Genomic DNA, 19,738 nt, shown 5'->3' on the forward strand with positions numbered 1-19,738 from the left:
AAAGGGCAGATTAAGATCAAAATTTATGAGTAAAAAGTTCTACTATGTCATAAGAGTATATAGTAGCCGTCTCTCTCTCTCTCTCTCTCTCTCTCTCTCTCTATATATATATATATATATATATGTATTGACATATTGTTCAATACTCAGGATGAAAGGCACCATGAAAGTAATGAAGCTAATAAAAGCCCTAGCTCTCACAGTATAGACAAGAAATTACAAGAACTGAATTTACACTAATTGTCAAGTACATTTTTACATCCTGTACAAATACTCATTCGAAATAATACAAACAAAATTTGCAAATCGGCGGAAGAGGTAGAAAAGAGACCTAACATGCATGCAACTGTACACAAAATTGGGAAAGATGATACCTGAAAGAATGAATGAAATCGACTAGAGAATCGCGCCTATGAAAACACATCAAGGTATGTAATGTACAGGTAAAGGAGAATTTACACGCTCTAAATGGAGCGCCTTCACCACGGCAACAAACTTAAGCAGAGTCTCTTCAGAGAACCACTTCAGTTTCCACGTACGGATCTTCTTAGATGTCTCAACCTCTCGCCGATTCTTGTGGCCGTTATCGCCAGAAAAGCGTATGTTCCTACTAGTTCGGTCGACATCCAGAATTAATGTCGAACATTTCATATCACGGAGATCAATGGCCTGAAAAATGTAGTGCGACTAATATTAGAAGTTGGTTTGAGATTGGTTTACACTGGGGTTCCACTATATACGAAAATAAATGACAAAAGGAAACAAAAATGATATGGAAGACACAGAAATAACAGAAGAGATTAGTCACAAAAAAAAAAAGGTTTCAATCAATCTAACAAATCAGATGTGGTATTCATGAAATACAACTAACATAAAAGGTACATGAGATAGCACAGAAATTTCTGAAAAATAAAAAGTACATGGCGCGATAAAAAAAGAGGGTGATTTCATTCCAGTAAAAGGTGCCTTGAAAGCAGGGAGGGAGGGAGGGAGGGAGGGAAGGGGTTTGTGTTGGGGTGGAGGGGTACTAAAAAGGACATGAGCAGAAAAAATGGTAGAACTAAGATAAAATAAGAGAAAAAAGTCTCAAAACAGAGTTGATAGAGGAGCTGAATCCATATCACGGCCCTAATTAGTAGATCTAAAAGCTAAACTTTTGATGTCAGCAAGTCCATCTAGGGTTAGATTTCTGCAACACCTGACAAGAACTAGTTCTATTTGTCAGTAATGGTATAACTGATGTTTTTAAAGCTCCATAGAGGTGCCTAAACCCAATCTAGGTAGTTTGCTCACCGGTCATGATGCATGTTAAATTAGTGTAGAAATTGGAGCTGAAAATGGCATAAATCATCCACTCTACTTGGGTAGCTCACTGTAAACATTAAATCTATCTATATCCAAGATACGGTAGAATGGTTGTCTGTTACCGACACCTAAGCATTACACATGCCTGCTATTCCGGCGTAGAAGTTTTATTATCATGTCAAAGTAGGGCAGGGAAACAAGCCAAAATGAGCCATATGCTCAAGTTTCGAAGATTGGGTCGATACTTGCGCTTCAACAAATTCGAAGGAGTCCTTGACTAGTTCAAATGATGCTTAAGCTCAGCTAGCTTGCAATTTTTTAAAGCCAAGCCTGCTAACCAAGATCTGTATAATGTATATCCTAACTAGTAGAAAATCCTACAGCCCGAGTACATGTCTGCTTCCACTTGGCCATTAAATCAGTTACGAATCCATTTTCCAGTTCAAAATCAACTAACTTTAAATTCAATGACATCCTTAATTAAGTCAATAAATAACCTGACCATTCTATAGGAATATCCTACATGCAGGTTAGAAAGAATTCGCTCCTTTCTGAATCAAGTCAGGCCTATTCAGTATTCCAGCAAGCCTTGTGCTGTATTGTCTTTAAGCCAAGCTGAAATGAGGCCTGTACTAGGCTTGAATATGCCTACCCCATGTAGTTAACAAGCAGCTTGAATGCAGCTCAATCAAAATATTTATTCAGCTTCCTCAATGAATTGGGAAGAGATGACCAGCGTTTTCTTGAATAGTTAATATTAATTAACTCACTGCCAGTATATGTAAATAAATGCATCGACGTTACGTAACTGGTACTGCATGACAACAAACCTGAGAGAAACATCACGTCAATATTCATTAATGCTAATAAAGAAACACTGACTCCAAAAGATAAACAAGAAATATGAGAGAAAATGGAAGGCAAATGTGTCTTACCATTTCTAGGATGCTCTCAATGGGGCAGCACGAATCAAGAGAAAAATATGGAAGAGATGATTCCAAATCATCAATAGAAGAGCCGAACTGTACAAGGTTCTCAACACATACAACTATAGATCCGTCGATGACAAAAAGGGATCTATGCTCCCATGTTTCCTCTGCAAAATGAGATAACACAGAAGTTACACATTTATTAGAGCAAAAAGTTCAAGAACTGCAAAAGTGCAGTAATTTGAAGAACCACAGTTACGAAATATTCAGACAAGATAAAAGGATGAAAAAAAGGGACGCAAAGCATAATCTTAATGGAGAAAGTGAAAAAAAAAATTCACCAAAAACTCAGAAAGAAAGACTGCAAAAAAAGCAAGGCAGGCAGTTTATAAGAAACATGCATTCAACAATTAACATCCTGGATATTATCATAAAAGGTTGAAAGCATTATTATGAAATTATTAACAAATACCTCTTAACTAGTGAACCAAATTGGCCACGACTCACGAATCATGGCAAATCAGAAACAACGGAATTACGATTTGCAATCAAATTGAGCTACTAACAAAAACCATAGATAAAACCTACTTAATGAGAAACCAATGATGGGACACCCAATTCAAAAATAATTAACTGCCTTAAAATCTTAACATTATTATGTGATTTACAGATATTCTGCTATACATCAATAATAGTCAAAGTGAGCAACAATCAAACTCATATCATACATATGACAAATGACAGGACATGGGAAGTGCATATGCGCATGCACACGCACATGGATTTACTACATACAATGCATAGCAGAAGTTTCACCTAAAACAAAATTCCAATTCAGACAGAGCAAGTACGAAATATAAATTGCCTGATCTACAGAGTGAAAGGTTACACGAATGAATTATGCTAGAATCTAAACTTAAGAACCAGTTGCAAACATGGATTGCCATGCAGTGGCAGGAGGAAAAGGTTAGTATCAGAATGGTATGTGCCATGCTGACATGTGGCATGCCAACACAAGTGCCACACATTTTCACGCCAATCAAATGGCATTGTTTTTAAAGATTTTTTTTCCCCTTAATAATCTATTCTAAATGTCCTCAAATGTGTTTCTCTACTAAATCTATGGAAATATGTCTATAAAGATTGTCGAAAATTACAAACTAGATTTCATTAAAGAATTAATTTTGGAGAAACCCATCTCTGCAAATCAACACTTACACTGAACTCTCTAATTGCAAACCAAAGAATGATGCTTACAGTGGGTAAATCATAATGTATTACCCATTACATATCACTTGGTACTTCAAACTTAATTCAAACTATTTGGTTCACCAAAATTGATGGTCATTAATTTAGGAACTCATCATTTTCCAAGTTAACTCTCAATTGATCAAATTGATATTGTAGAAGAACAAAGGTGCTAAAAAAAAAAAATTCCAAGAAAACAGCGAGTTCTTTTTAAAAAAACTTTTCTTTCCTTTTGGTGCTGTTCCTACAGTGGGCAAGGTGTAATGTGCCAAGCGGCCCAGTCGGCATGAGTTCCATGACTGCATGTATCACTCAACTCAAGGCAAGAAAGTGGATACAGATATATGGATCAATTAGTGAATAAATAGTAATCATGAGAAATTTCGTTAGATTATATCCCTATAAGGGGGTCAGGGTGTGTTGATCTTTAGATGGCCTGCTAGTCAATTTGCAATTCCTACAGACATAGAGATTCACAACCCAATTGGTCGTATACAACCAACATATAGGCCGTAATACAAAGCATTTGAAATAACAAATTAAATCTGTGTCATCCATACCACTAAAATGACCAACCACAATAACATAGAAGTCGACGATTTGGAAAGCATCTAATGAGTCAAACCATGGACATGAAGAAGAGACAAACAAATGGTTTACTAGGTGCAATAAGGTTTTTTTTAGAAAAGAGCATATTATCAAGATCACACCTTTGCAATCATCGCACCAAAATAACAGCATTGAGTAGAGGAAGATACCCATCTTCAGACTTCCACAAATATGCTTCTCAAGCAATTTAACCTGGACCTGCTCCCAACTGCCCATTTAAATTCCCAAGGACACTCAATCAACAAAAAAAAATGAAGAATACAATAGAACAATAACAATAATAATAACTACTGTTTTTGGTTGCAACTCACTGAAGCATAAGACAGTTCAAGAAATCACCTTTGCAGATAAAATCTGTTGTTTAACTGCATACTATTGTCCTGCAAGAGATTGAGTATAGCTTTTGCTTTCTCCACACTCCTTGCTAAAAATAGGTACGATGCATCCCCAATCATGTACACCCTAAGGGGGGAAAACAAACAAAACTAAACTAAGCCAAACATCACTAAATACCAAATAAACAACACCTAATATACAATCAAACCTCAACGCTTGCAGTCCCAACCCTACCGCAACTTTGGCTAGCTCTTCAAGCCTACAGCTTTCCAAAACTCTAGGGGTGACTTCTGTGAAATATTCAAAGAAAAATGCAGCAGACGGTATTAAAAACAACTAATCTTATGCACACCAGGGGAACTAAGATAAAGCAAATCTGGCATAGCGTGTTCACCTTGCAATGGAACTTACCTTGTCCATCTAATGTTTCATCGACAAGCAGCACATATAACTTTTTCATACAGCTCCGGAGCAGAGAGACTTTGCTGCGCAAGTAGTTAAAAACTAGTTAGGAGACGTAGGTGTCTCAAAATTGGTCATCAGTATACACTTCTTTATGGAACTAGTAAGGCAAAAAGATCGTCTCAGAAATAATTATCAGCATGCACATCTTCATTGTTAGAACAACAGTCAAAAACTATGCAAAGCAATTACAGCCACCAAATTTACGGGCAAAGTAACGGTACATAGATCAACCTATAGCCATAATTTAAGTCAAGTGTCTCCACAGTTGAGTTTGAGTCATGATAGTCCTTACCTTGTGTTTATTATATTATCAAAACCTCACTCTGATTAGTACTATTTTTGTTAAGTCCATATTTTTGGGGAATCAAGAAAATTGAAGCAAGCTCTTTTTTCACCAATTTCTGAAAAAAACTTGTTCATGCGCTGACTACAATTACTCTCTGTGAAATGGGATCAGACTTAGCATCCTGTACATAGATCTGACAGTCTTTCTACATAACAAAGATAGAAATTGACAGGTAAAAGACACTCCTCATTACTCTTTGGATCCATCAAAACCAATTTGAAGAATAAGAAATGGTTAAAATAAGAAAAAGAGGTAGACCACGATTTACCACCTTTGAAACTTAATTACTTTTAAGTAGGAATATGCTCTAGATGTTTCCATAAATAACTACTGTAAGTAAATGAAGACACCAAAAATGGCTTTAAACACCTGAACCTGTGAAATAAAACACCTAGTGCAAACCCTTTAGCTCCAGTACTTGATTTGGGATGTTGCTCCTAGTTCACATGCACACATGTGCAACATAATTCACTACAAAGACTGCTAAGACATCTAATATGAGAAATCATCCTCATAACCATGACTAATAAAAGAAAAATCATTTGCATGATTCTGAAGAAAAAAAGAAAGAAAAACAACATGTCAAAAGGGCACTCAATTTTGAAAAACCTGATTTAACCAAAAAGTTGTCCAAAACCAAGAAAGCACTAAGACAATTACTCCTTAGTTACGCTATTAAATGCATTTCTGTTCGAAAAGGATCACGTAACAACCCATAAACTGCTATTTAAGGTCCTTTTATGATATTTAGAATGGTAGTGTAACATTTTTCTAGACTCTGTAAGAAGACCATTAAAGGGGGCTAATCAAGCCAGAAATTTAGCAGCAGCAGTTGGAATTGCCATAACCACACATACTAAAAGTAAAAGTTGCTGCTCTTATTATATACAGAAAAAACATTAAAACAGCAGTAGGTGAAAAGCAGCAATACCAATGATTTACACATTTCTATTTATTATCAGATAGAAACTATCCACCTTTTAAATTGAGAACTACAGCAATAATAAATTGTGACAGTGGTAGAGCTTGACTTATCAAGCCACCCATCAAATCTCTGCCAATCAATTTTGCTTTTCACTATTCAAAGGTGTAACCATGTAAAAGAACTACTTTGTGGGAAATTTTCATACAAGCAAGTTAAAACTAACTCAACTTTACAAAACAAATGATTTACCATTATACCATCCGCAACAGAAATTTACTGAATTATACGGTTGAAACTTACAGAGTCAACAAACAGCATTGCTAAGTTCAGTGCATAAAAAGAAAAGGTTTACCTAACAACTAATCGGTTGCATCCATGGAAAAAAGAAGATTAACAAAATCAGTAAAGATCACAAAATAAAGGAACCTTTTTAAAGCTCCTGTAATTTTATCAACCTCAACCACATTAACACATGATATTTAATGTTGCACAAACAGCCTAGATGCCGCAAGGAACAATACTACATGATTCTTCAAATGCTAGTTATACACAAGTATAAGGTGTGCATTGTTTCCAGTAATGCGGTGACAACAAAATAATATGGCTTTACTCTTGAACATGTCTGATTTTCAGAACAAGAACAAAAAACTACGAGGATGAAATATGAAATTTTGTTGCATGTCCAAACCAAAAAAGGCTAAATTTTTTAGACGAGTATAAACAATGACATTCAGCACTCAGCATGTAGCATACACTGGCAGACACAGGTTACATCTAAAGTGAAAGACTACCATAAAATTTGACAAATTTTAAAAATTTATATGAGAAAATTGACATACAAACCTCCATATACTTCGGTGACATAGCTATAATGCTTGTGAACATAAAATTGGAAAATACATTTTAGTCCTCACCTCTCAAGAAGGTTTGTTCCTTGTTGAATTATACATTCACAATAAACTACATCTTCACAAGTTTCAGAGTCTTTCTGATCTGCAACTTTCTGGTTGAAAATATCTTTTAAATACTGATCCAATTCAGCTTTAGGATCAAGTAATGTATTCTTTGAACCGTTAGTGACCGTAATAATTCCCTCCTGATTTCCTGTGCTGAATTCCTTACAAGAAAGTTGAGAAATATTCATATAGCAACTTGCTTGGCCGTGCACATCCTGAGTATCGTCATTATAAACTTGTAGAATTCCATTAGCCTTCAGAACGTCCAATTTCGTACCATTATAATAATCACAAAGTGGAATAACCCTTCTCCTAAACTTCCGTTTACCTTTTCGTCTTGCCATGCTGCCAACTTCTTGACCCATTTGATCAGTATCAGAATCAACACCATCTGAAGAAACATGCACTACAACACCTTTAACATTGTTTGCCAATATATTTCTAGTAGGACCAGAATCTTGCTCGGCAGATTTATTAAGTGTGATATTGTCCCCTACTAGACTTCCTTTCTCATGCATTTGCATAGAATGTTCATCTTCATCAGGTAATGAAGTTGAATGACCATTAACACCCAACTTCATAAATGTTTCCTTTACCCCATATTCATCTTCAGAACTGGACGAGTTTAACTGACATAACGCATCATCACTAGAGCTCGTATCACTACCTGATGCCAACCTCACATCGTGCGACTCAGCTGATAGCTGCAAGAATTCCTCCTCCAAATAAAGCCTATGTTGTAGAATATCCTCGCGATATTTTGGAGGTGACCTAGGGTATCTATTGGATAGTTGTGATACCATTATCTCATTGATGATGTTCGATGCTGCTGAGTTTGCTAAATTTGTCTTTGAGCTTTGCGCATCACCTTTGTCAGCTGTAAAAGAACTATGACGGGGGTAGCCTAACTCTGATGAAGAAAGATTTTGTGTTTCATTCTGATGAACCAGTGATTGATCTGCTTCACTAATAACCAGCTCCAGAGATGCACCACCAACTTTTGCATCTGAAAATAATAGTTCAGACTCGGACTCCAACATGTTTGAGCTACTTCCACTGTTGGAAGTTCGTGTAGGATCTAAAATACTCTTCGAAGTTTCCCTAAATAACTTCTGTACTTTCTTGTGTTTCAGATTCCTTCCTTTGCCATGACCAAGCTTGGTCTCTACACACTGGGCTTTGTCCATTGCATCGTCAGAAGTTTGGTCCATCCACTCCTTGAATTCACGCAACCAAAGATTAGATCTCTCTTTTTTTAAGTATTCAGCTCTACTGATCAAGCCAACAATTTTGGACTCACTCTCTGTGATGGCATTCTCCTCTTTCCTAAGATGATCACTATCAGATGATATTATTTCTTGATCCAAGGCCTCTTCGCATAAATTCCTTTGTTCCTCATCGATACAGGCAAGACGTGAACTCTTCTTCTACAATCAAGTAATCAACAATCAGTGTAAAAGATGGCTCACATATCAAATTCTAAATTAAATATTGACTAAATTCATAAATTAGAAGTTTCACAAAGTGTTGCCCATAAATTAGTTTAAAATAAAAGACAGGTAAGTAAACAATTAGCAAAAAAGTCACAGAAAGGTTACCTACCCTTTTAGTACTTAGACTAGTTTCATCTGTAGGACCATCTTTTGCAGGAAAGTAAAATCCATATCCAGATGGGTGTTTTTGTTTGCTTGCAGATATTATTACATGCCTTTCCCAATATTCTCCTGTGCTGATACCCTTTTCATCTAATTTCAACTGAAGCAGAAGAACTACGCAACATAATTATCAAGTTACATAATAATGCAAAAAACAAGCATTTAACCATTAGTGAAACCATACAGACCTTACCTGACCGGTATCCTAATTCTGAAACTGGTACCTAAACATTGAAAACTTTGAATATGCTGCTTACCTTTTCTTGCCTTTGATTTCAAAAAATTCTATCAAAATTCATTAGAACTCGATGGACTGTATAAAGAAAGTAATAGAATATTCCGGCAAGTTACAGGATATTTCATCAGGTAATAGAATATTCCATGTAAAAAGTAAAGCCATTAAGTTTTGACGGAAAGGTACAAAAATACTATAAGATCAGGTATAAATAAAAAACTTAAAAACTATAGTACCTATTTCAGAATGGGCTATAGATCAGGAAAGGTCTACATGATTTTGCCTAAATAGCGTCCACAGAATGAAGAATATAAGTGTTAAGCATTGCAAGTCAACTAATTACTTTCTCCGGATGCGGAAAGAAGCTGAAAACATGCGCTCGATACCACCTAGCATAGCAAATTGGATTTCCTTCCAACCAAAGGCTCTGTAGACGAGAAAGATTAGCAAGGATCTCCAACTCTACAAAACTGGAAATTATATTGTAGGAAAGGTCAAGCCCTTCAAGCGACTTCAGATTTTCAATCCCATGCAGCGTAGTTAGAGCATTGTTTCTCAAAACAAGTTTGACTATTCGAGAGGAAGCCTGCAGAAAATCGAGGATTTAGAGAAAAATAAATAAATAAATAAATATCAGTGCGGTGGCAAAATGGCACACTTCATAAGGCACAAAATTAGGCTCAAAAGCTGCAAAAGTTGGTGCACTATCCAAGGATACATTAATAGCCATTGATATTACCAACAGTAAAGAAAGGTTTTCCTCAATATCATTAGCAAAATTGGTTTTTTATACCATTCAAGCCTATCAGCAGCATATAATAGTATAACCAAGATGAAATCCATCTTGGACATGGGCAAATATCTCCAAGCTGGGCCAGACTTTTCGCCGGATAAATTTTGCCCTACCAGCCCAGCAGAAAATGACCAAGTCGAGTCAGTCCAGGCCAAACGGCAAGATCATGGGCTGAGTTGGATCAATCAACAAAGCTAAAACCCTCTCCCCAAATAGGAATTCTATCAGGCCTCTGATAGTCTAGGCCCCGGCCTTTGAACTAGGTGAAACTGGCCAAATCAGTAGGGTTAGATTGGATTTGCTTGAGTCTAGTCCATCTGAAAGCAAGAAATGCGTTTACAACCAAACATGATTTTCTTAGAAACCTAAATATAAAAGGATTAACCAAAAACAACCATCTAGGCTAATAGTAGAACAGCTTAGTCCATCTACATATTGTCTATAAAGTCTAATCTCTGAGCACCATGGCAACTGCCATAAGGACAGATGACTTAACGGCAGCCAAGGTACATAAGTATGGCAAGAGTACGGGCCAACTACCAAACACAATCTACGTGATTAACCTTGAGGTTAAGCTCTGCATTTACTAAACTGACCTATCACTCAAACAACAAAACTAAACTTGGATATTGTGTCAGCCATTACCATTGTTGTGCAGATCACACCATACATTCAGTATAAAAAGGAAATGCACGTAGGGAGTTCAATTTTCTCCATAACACAAAATGCATGAGATAGAATAGCACACCTCATTATTTGGATATATTAAACTCTCCATGGAGAACCATACACGGGATAGACGAGCAAAACCAGCACGCCATTTGGAAATCACATGATTATCATTGCATCTTCTTAAGAAGATCACAGAAAAACTCTACAAAATCTTTCAAATAACAAATCTCAAAACGAAAATTTTAGCAATTGATATAGCAATAATGACAAAGATACCGATTTCCAAAAACTAAGCTACTTGAGATAACTAGCCCTCGATGGCAAGCATGCAAAAAGAGAAACCATGAAATCAATGAGTCAAGTCATACAAGTGATAAAATTCAAACAATACGGATCAATTCCTTATCTTACCTCACTCAACAATGATATCTTCCTCAGGTGATTAAAACCCAAATCCAAGTGCCGCAGCTTCATGCACTTCCGCAGGTTATCGACTTTTGTAAAGCGATTCCTACTCAGATCAAGAGTTTCAACAGCAGGAAGCAACTGCAATGACTCATCCATGAGGACCAACCCATTGCAAGCGCATGAGACAAAAGAAAGCCGGTTCCAAACAGGGGAATCCTTTACATCCACAATTCTGCTCGCAAATACATGCCTGAGTGCATCCTGAGCAAAACCGCACCAAAATTCAGAACAAAACCACGCCCTAATTTGCGAAAACACTCAAAAAATAATAACAATAATGGAGAACGAAATCTAATTCTAACGACCAAGTCCGATGATGCAAAATTATCATTATCATATTCATGATTTCAAGATTATGATATGTATGAACTGCAGTGACATTAAAACTAAAAGAAACATGAAAAAAAAAAATTTTCCACTCCAAGCATAATTTCAACTTCAGAAAGAAGACGAAGAAAAACCTATTCTAATAGGTAAATTCAAAGAATTATCGACAGGAATCGGAGCAAGAATTTGACGAGGAGAGAGAGAGATTTGTAGGAGATTCTACTCGAGCTTTTAGAGGAGTCTCACCGTGGAATTGTGGCAAATGAGCTTCTCCAGCGTGTGGCGGAGCTCGAGGAGGCCCTTCGCGGCGGAGGTGGAGAGATCGCAGCCGCGGAGCTCGAGCACCCTGAGGCGGCCGAAGGGCCCGAGCGCGAGCGGCGTGGGGTCGCGCCGCGCTGGCGCGGGGAGCGGCGAGATGACCTTGAGCGAGGTGAGCAGGCGCAGGATCCGCCGCAGCTGCTCGAGCGCGCGGTGGTCGCCGAGGTCGGAGACGTAGGCGCGGAGGTAGTCGACGGGGGCGCCGGCGAGGAGCCCCTCGAGCTCCCGCAGCGCCTCGAGCCGCGACTGCACGTAGCGAAGCCCCGCGGGGTTCAGCTTCAGGGTTAGGGTTCCGTCGAGCAGCGCCCCGGCGTTGCGCTCCACGAAGTCCACCAGCTGCTCGAGGTAGCGGTCTCCGGTGACGATCGCCATCCCCGGCCACGACACCACGGCGACTATCTAGGGTTTCGCAGCCGGGGCCATTGGAGCCGGAGCGATCGCGCGGGGGGATTAGGGTTTCGGGGTGGGGAGAATTAGGGTTTCGGTGGGGAGGGGAGAGAGGGAACCGCCATGGGAGAGGAGGAGAGGAGGGGGCGTGTTGTGTCCGAGAGAAATAACGGACGCGTCGTTCCGATAATTAGGCACGGAAGGGCATTTTTTGCTCTTAGCCCCCTCAGAAAATTTTATTCACAATTAGCCCCATAAAATTTATATTTATAAGATTAGCCTTATTTTCATCACTCGAGCACAACGTAAGCATGACTGGTTAATTTGAATACGGTGAATCATTCACAGTTTATCATAAAATTTTCATATTTTACCTAAATCATGTCTTTTTCATATTTATCGTGTTCCAACACAGTAAATAATTCGACGTATTCAATTTAAACTCTTGGCCATCAGTCGTACTCACGTGTCACTTGCGTGACGAGATAAAATCAATCTTATAAATAAATATAAATTTTATGGGTCTGTTTATGAAAAAATAATTTGAGGGGGACTAAAGCGAAAAAAAGCCCGGCACGGAAACTTGAAACGCGTTTCCCCTGAAACGTTTTGGATTTACGAACGACGGGTTACGCTACGCGGCGCACGAAATGTACCCAGAAAATGGCTACATATTTGGTAATTAGGATAATTGCTTATATACCCCTCAAAATTTCAAAAATATATGATATACCTCTATTTTTTTTGTTTCAAATATATCCCTCGTATATTTCTCCATTATTCAAAAATACTCGTGCTATTAGTACCCGTGAAATCATCTTAGGTTAAATCGGGGTTAAAATTTTATCAGAGTTAAAAAAATGTCAAAATTTCTCTTTTGCCCCTGACTAAAGGGTAAGTAAGAAAAATTGGTCACTGTAGAATAGTATATTTGAAAAGGCAAAATAATAATTTTACATAAATAACGGTTATTCATTAACCAAATTTAACTCTAATATATTTGAAAGAACTTGGAACATTAAAAAAATATTTTTAAAAGGGCAAATAAGAAGTTGAGAATTTACAGGGTTATATAAGCAATTGCTCCTTGGTAATTAAAATGATAGCTTTTGCTTATTTTTTCCTTACTCCTCTTCAAAATTTTCAAATTTACTTTAAAATTTTTTTAAAAATTCAATCCATCTAGTATATCGTAAGAAAAACAGGGGTATTTGAAGAGAATTTTTAAAATCAATAAGAATATTTTAGCCCTCCATGTTTAAAGTTTTGAAACTACTTAACCAAGGATACTTTACACTTTTAGTCCTCAAATTATAAGTTATTGTCATTTCTGATCCGAACTTTTTTGAATTATTATAATTAAGTTCCACAATCTAACTTAGTTGGCTAAATATTGAGAAATTGTTAATGTAGAAGTAATGTCGAAATATTGTGATTGATGAAGCGACAATAATTAATATATTATTTCACTTCTACATAAAAAACTATTTTTTATGATTTTACATACAATCGAACACCCGCTCAGTGTATTGTCACTTTGTTATTATGTGGTTTAAATAGTTTTTCTTTCCAATTCTATTATTCTCCTTTTATATCACTGCAAAATACTGTCACCAAATGGGATAGTAAAATGATAGAATTTATAAGCTACAGAATAGTAAAGTATTTATTTACCAAACCTTGAAATAACAACGTTTAGCATTTTAATGGCCTACATTTTTCACATAGCTCTCTATGGTTTATAAACTACATTATTTTAGAAAAATCCTACTTGTATACCCCATCCTTAGGGATGCCAATGGGTACAGATATCCAAAATTTTATCCAAGCCCGAACTTGAATGGAGCGGATATATTCAATGCTAAACAAATATGGATATCAAAAATAAAAACCCGACAGATATGAATTCGGATATGGATTTTACTTGTACCCGACCCGAACCTGACCCGAACCCGAATTTATTTTGCATTATATATATATATATATATATATATATATATATATATATATATATATATATATATATATATATATATATATATATATATATATNTTAGATTTAATGTAATATATTTTGAAATATGGAAAAAAGAAATAATTGTTTCGGGTTCGAATTTTCGGGTTCGGATTCGGGTTTCGAATTTTTGGTCCGGTTCGGGTTTGGATATGAATTTTTTAAATCCATCGGATACGGGTTCGGTCTCGAGTTTGGAGTTGGGTTCAAGTTCGGGTTTTTAAAAATTCGCTCCGAATCCGACCCGTTGACATCTCTAACCATCCGGAGTGTACAAGTTACAGCCCACCCATCCAATCACGTATTGGATGAGTGGGGTGTAAAATATACACCCCATCCAGAGTGTATATGTAGTATTACTCATTATTTTAATGCTCTACTTGGGGATAGATTTTCACAGTAAAATAAAGGCAAAGTCACAGTGTGGCAAAATAAAATGTTTCAAAGGATTAGCAAATTGGAAACGTGCTAAACTACAAAAGAAGTAATTAAAAACTGTTTAAGTTAATTAATATAAATTTTCGGCTAAATTTATAAAAAAAATTCCTTATGAAAACCCATTTTTTCACTTTTTTTTTTTCTTAACTTTCAAAACATCTACATTTTACCTCTCAATATTTCAAGTTGTTACATTTAATCTCCCTCCATCAGGATTCTATTACTATTCCGTTCATTTCTTATACCAAAAATATCCTTCAAGTTAATTAATATAAATTTTCGGCTAAATTTATAAAAAAAATTCCTTATTTTAATATATTTTTTCACTTTTTTTTTTTCTTAACTTTCAAAACATCTACATTTTACCTCTCAATATTTCAAGTTGTTACATTTAATCTCCCTCCATCAGGATTCTATTACTATTCCGTTCATTTCTTATACCAAAAATATCCTTCAAAATTATAAAAATATATTAAAAATTATTAGAGGTAATTTGGTCATTTTATCCTCTCTATTAACGCTATACCATTCTGAAAATATTTTTGAAATTTAAAAAAGACAAGAAATAAATTTTTGAAAGTTAGAAAGTAAAGTGAAAAGGCGAGTATTTATAAAAGAATTTTCTATATTTTAGCCTAAATTTTCTCTCGATTTTATGACTGGTAGATTTGCTAAAATAATAATAACTATAAATTGAATGAGAGGCTTAAAAACATGCCTAAATATTATAATTGCTATATATGGTATTTAAATATGTAATTGGTATTTGAAATAATATTCTTAGCATTTTTTGATATTTTATGACTAACAAAATCATAAAGAATTGGTTAAGTGATAACAACAAAATAATTAAGGAGTTTCTTTTTTTTTTTGCAGGTTGGTATATATGGAAAGTTCCGTATTTCATTTTTTTTTATCTTGGAATAATTACTTATATATCCCTAAAAAATTTCATAATTTTTTATTTACCCCGCTTAAAAGGCTAATATGAAAAATACGCTTTTAGCATTACAATTTTTTTTTTCAAATATATTTGTTTGGTTCGAAATCGGAATCGGTATCGTAATAGAAATGAGAATAAGCTGGAAACAGAATTAAAATAATTCATTATCTCATTCTATTTGGTTCGTCACCTGAATCGGAATCGGAAACAAATTAATATGCCAATTTTATCTTTATAATATGTTAGTTTAAATTCAAGTTAAAAATTAAATATGCAACGACCCGACCGGCCAGCAATAATAATTCATTGGGCCCAAACCACCGGCTCGTGGCCAGCAATAATAACTCATTGGGCTCAAACTACCGGCACAAAATGCTTAAACTCAGTTATTATGTCTAGCCCAATCAAGCTAAGCTTATATACTCCTACACAAGCGATGTGATACTGGTGAACTGACTCTGATGCCAAATGTAACGACCCGACCGGCCAGCAATAATAACTCATTCGGCTTAAACCATTAGCCCAAAATACTTAAATCCAGTTATTATGTCTAGCCCAATAAAGCTTATATACTCTCATATCTAGCAATAACTGCCCGATGTGGGACTATTGGGGTGTTACAAAATATCAAAAATTTATGTCAAAATTTTAGATATATTTTTTTAAAAGAATTAAATTTTAAAATTGAATGGATAATTTAAAATATAAAACTAAATTTCATTTTATTCAAATTCAACTTAAAATTATAATTTCAATTTCAATTTGAATCCATAAATTTAATTTAAATTTTAAATAAAATTTGAATAAAGTTTTAGATTTTAAATTTAAATTTATAAATTAGATTTGAAATGCTTGATTAAATTTTAATTTTAATTTAAGTTCGAATTAAAATTAAAATTTATAAATATAATTTTTAAACTTAAACTTATGTTTTAATTAAAAAATAAGCTTAAAAAAGTTAAATTTAATCAACAAATCTATTCTGCCCGGATTCAATTTCCAATCCGGCATCCTAGGTCAAATTGGAAAAAGGGTTATTCGTCCATTCCGATTTCGATTCCGTGGTGAAAAAGGAACGAACCAAATACGCCCTATTAGTGAACTGTTAGTAACAGTCATTTTCTTTATGAAATTACTATTTTGCCCATTCAAATATACCCTAATGCTGTCATCCACTTTTCTTATTTGCCCTTGAAATGTCAAATACTTTGTCATTTTTCAATAATCACCTTTTTCCCTAAGCTTAGTAAGGCATGGTAAACCAAAAAAGCATGAAACTTTTCTGGGGTATATAACCAATTACCATTTAAAAGGGATAATTACCTATTAGGAAAATATGATAGTAAGTTAGGTATAAAAGAGATATTTTAATTTTTTTAATTCCGATAGAAATTTAATTCAGATTTATATGAGATGACTTAACGGGTACTAACAATAGGGTTATTGATGGATAACAGAGAAATAAACATAAAATATTTTAGAAGTTTTTAGCAACATATAAGTAAGTAATTATCCCTTTTATGTTTTAGGGCCTATTAGAATTCTATATAATTTTGTAGTATTGAAATGTTTTTGTAGTATTATTAAAAAAAAAAATTGTCAATAATTACAAAATGGTGTTTTGATTTTTTTTTTTAAGTATTGAAAAATAACAAAAATGCTCTAGAAATATTGGGTAAACTTCAGATACCAGCCTTGTGGTTTCGCACTTTCTCACTTTAGTACCCTGTGGTTTAAAGTGTATATAGTTAGTGTCCTGTGGTTTCATTTTTATCATTTTGTCTCCGTTAATATTTCGTTAAATTATATACAAAAAAACTCCAGATATTCCACTTAGGTTTATCGAATATTCACTTTAGTACCCTTAGTTTTAACTTTGTCACTAATTTAACGAAAAAATTAGTCGAATTAATAATAAAAAGATAAAAATGAAACCACAGGATACTAAATTGATACGTGAGAAAGTGTGAAACCACATGGGTGGTATTTGAAGTTTTTCCTTTTAAATTTATTGTAAAAGTGAAAAAAAACTCAAACCTTCTGAAATCTCTACATCTGCATGCTAGAATTTGCTGAATAAATACTCATAGTATATATAATTCTCTTACAGTAAATGTAATGATTCGGCCCACTAACAATAATAATTCGTTAGGTCTAAACTACCAATCCAAAATATTTAAGCTCAATTATTATTATTAGTATTCATGGTCATTTATATATATGATTATAATTGCACGCTTATCAGATATGAAACTATTGGGGTGTTGCGGTAAAATTATCAGGCATCCAAGCAGGCTCTTACTTAATTACATCATTGGTACTTTATTGGTACATATTATTGTGACCCATATTTCAAAGATATAGAGGGAAATATAAGAGTAAAAAAGATGATGATTTTGGGGGTTACCTGGATTTCTTGTTTCCATGTACTTAAAATGCACATGGCTTTAGGAGAGAGATGAGCCCCACAAAAAGGACCACCATGTAGAATAATAATTAATGTGATTGAGAAGTAGTATTATTTGTTTTTGTATAAGCTTTGGTGTCATTCTCAATTTGAGTGGGATTGCTTGTGACACATGGTAAGCATGATGAAATTATTAGGTGGGTGTAAATTGTATGCATAGTCCCTGTACTATTTCAAACTTGCTATTTGGTCCCTGCACTTTTGCATGTTAATACGCAAGCTGTATTCGGATGCCACAATAACTTATTCAATATAGTCGTGTTATATAAACGCTGATCATCTGTTGTGTGGGTCTCCCCACTGTTGGCTTAAATGGGCTAACATCCTGCTCTGTGGCGGGAGGCCGTATTGAGCCGGGACATGTTTGAAATGGCGTGAGGCTGGTTGGGCCGAGTCACAATCAAGACCCGTGGGCTCTGCATCTATACACTTTAAGGCTTCATTTGGAATTGTGGAAAGATTGTGTTTCATGCGATGAGAAAGTACGTTGGAAAAATACTTTGTTTATTTCAGTACGTAATATTGCGTTCCGCATATCGCGATGAGTAGGTTACGATATATTTTCTACGGTCCCACAGGAAAACGCAGAAGTATATACCAATATGCTTTTTCTTCAACTCCATTTTATTTAATAGCGTTAGATAGAACTCAATACCAAACTAACCCTAAGTGAATTAGTTGCATATTTCTAATAGTCCGAGCTTTTAGAATTAATGGTTAGAGCCAACGATCCGACAAGTGATATCAGAGCCAGAGATCACGGGTTCGATTTTCGCATGCTGTAAATATGTGCAGCTACTGGAGGGAGGATTGTTGACTTAAATGGGCCAGCATCCTGCCCAATGGTGGGAGGTTATGTTGGGCCGAGTTATGTTTGAAATGGCATGAGGCTCGGTGGGCCAAGTCAAGTTCGAAATGGCATGAGGCTGGTTGGGCCGAGTGATAATCGAGACCCGTGAGCGCTGTATCTGTACGCTTTAAGTGAATTGGTTGCGTATTTCTAATAGCTCGAGCTTTTGGGATTAATGGTTAGCGCCAACAATCCGACACCCACATCCAACGGAGCTGAATTGGAATTTCTTTTTATTCAATAATAACTTATTCGTTATAAAATTTTTTATATGATATTGGACATGTATTTCATTTACGAGGTTATTTATCGTATTTTAAAAAAATGATTTGAATGTCGCAGATAGTATTCTGCTCTGAATATTTGATCATGCTACTCATTTGCAAATTACTACAAGCTTAAGTAAATTAAGAAAATATGTTGAACAAAATATTTACACATCCAAATAGCTGCCGCCAAATGTAAAAAAAAAAAAAGAAGACAATTTTTGCTATAAAATAATCATTTCACTTATTTCAGTTTTAGTTTACTTCAAACACAATTTAAGCATTATTTTAGAATAAAAGTTTAATATTTTTTAGTAGCTGGAAATTAAAGTGCAATTTATGTGAAAGTTCAAAAATTGTTACACAGGTAAATTGCAAGCATAGGACCAATTTGCAATATGAAATAGTATAGAGAGTATCTATATATTTTGACCCTTATCTTGAGGTAGATTGGATGGATTAGTTGGCCAACCAAACCCAATTATTTTGCATGGGCCCACAAGCCAATTTGGGCTAAGGTTGCCCGTGACGCCCCGACTTCCCAGGGGGTCACCCATCCTAGGACTACTCCCGTCCTAGCACGCTTAACTCTCTTAACCTCTTGGGCCTTGCCACCACCCAAAATGCTTAAGCCGGGTTAAGAGTTTAGCCCTATTATATCTCATATATAGGACTATTTGGGGTCTCACATTGCCGACGGCAGCGAGCCGAGCTCGAGCCAGCTTACCTTAGCTTAAGTTTGACTTGAAATTAATTTCGAGCCAAAATTTAGGCTAAAACTCAGTT

The 19,738-nt window shown here is 35.3% G+C and overlaps 1 protein-coding gene across 9 annotated transcripts; it reads right to left on the reverse strand.

The window, feature by feature from the left end:
* On the reverse strand, nt 206-12,111 carry LOC109721234. 9 transcript variants are annotated; one of them, XM_020248714.1, is made up of 11 exons: nt 11,516-12,111; nt 10,886-11,143; nt 9,353-9,595; nt 8,722-8,874; nt 7,078-8,546; nt 4,839-4,912; nt 4,636-4,717; nt 4,431-4,553; nt 4,241-4,299; nt 2,241-2,401; nt 206-669 (listed from the first exon to the last, which is right to left on the reverse strand). In XM_020248714.1, the coding sequence occupies exons 1-11, from the start codon at nt 11,957-11,959 to the stop codon at nt 424-426; spliced, it is 3,312 nt and encodes a 1,103-aa protein (XP_020104303.1). In that variant the 5' UTR covers nt 11,960-12,111; the 3' UTR covers nt 206-423. The 9 variants fall into 9 exon arrangements, 7 of the variants coding, with proteins under 7 accessions (XP_020104303.1, XP_020104302.1, XP_020104305.1 ...); XM_020248713.1 differs by having other exon boundaries at nt 4,193-4,299; XR_002219178.1 differs by lacking the exon at nt 206-669 and having other exon boundaries at nt 2,261-2,401; nt 4,193-4,289.

This window comes from Ananas comosus, linkage group 15, assembly GCF_001540865.1.
Source record: "Ananas comosus cultivar F153 linkage group 15, ASM154086v1, whole genome shotgun sequence".
In the NCBI taxonomy this organism is placed as follows: domain Eukaryota; kingdom Viridiplantae; phylum Streptophyta; class Magnoliopsida; order Poales; family Bromeliaceae; genus Ananas; species Ananas comosus.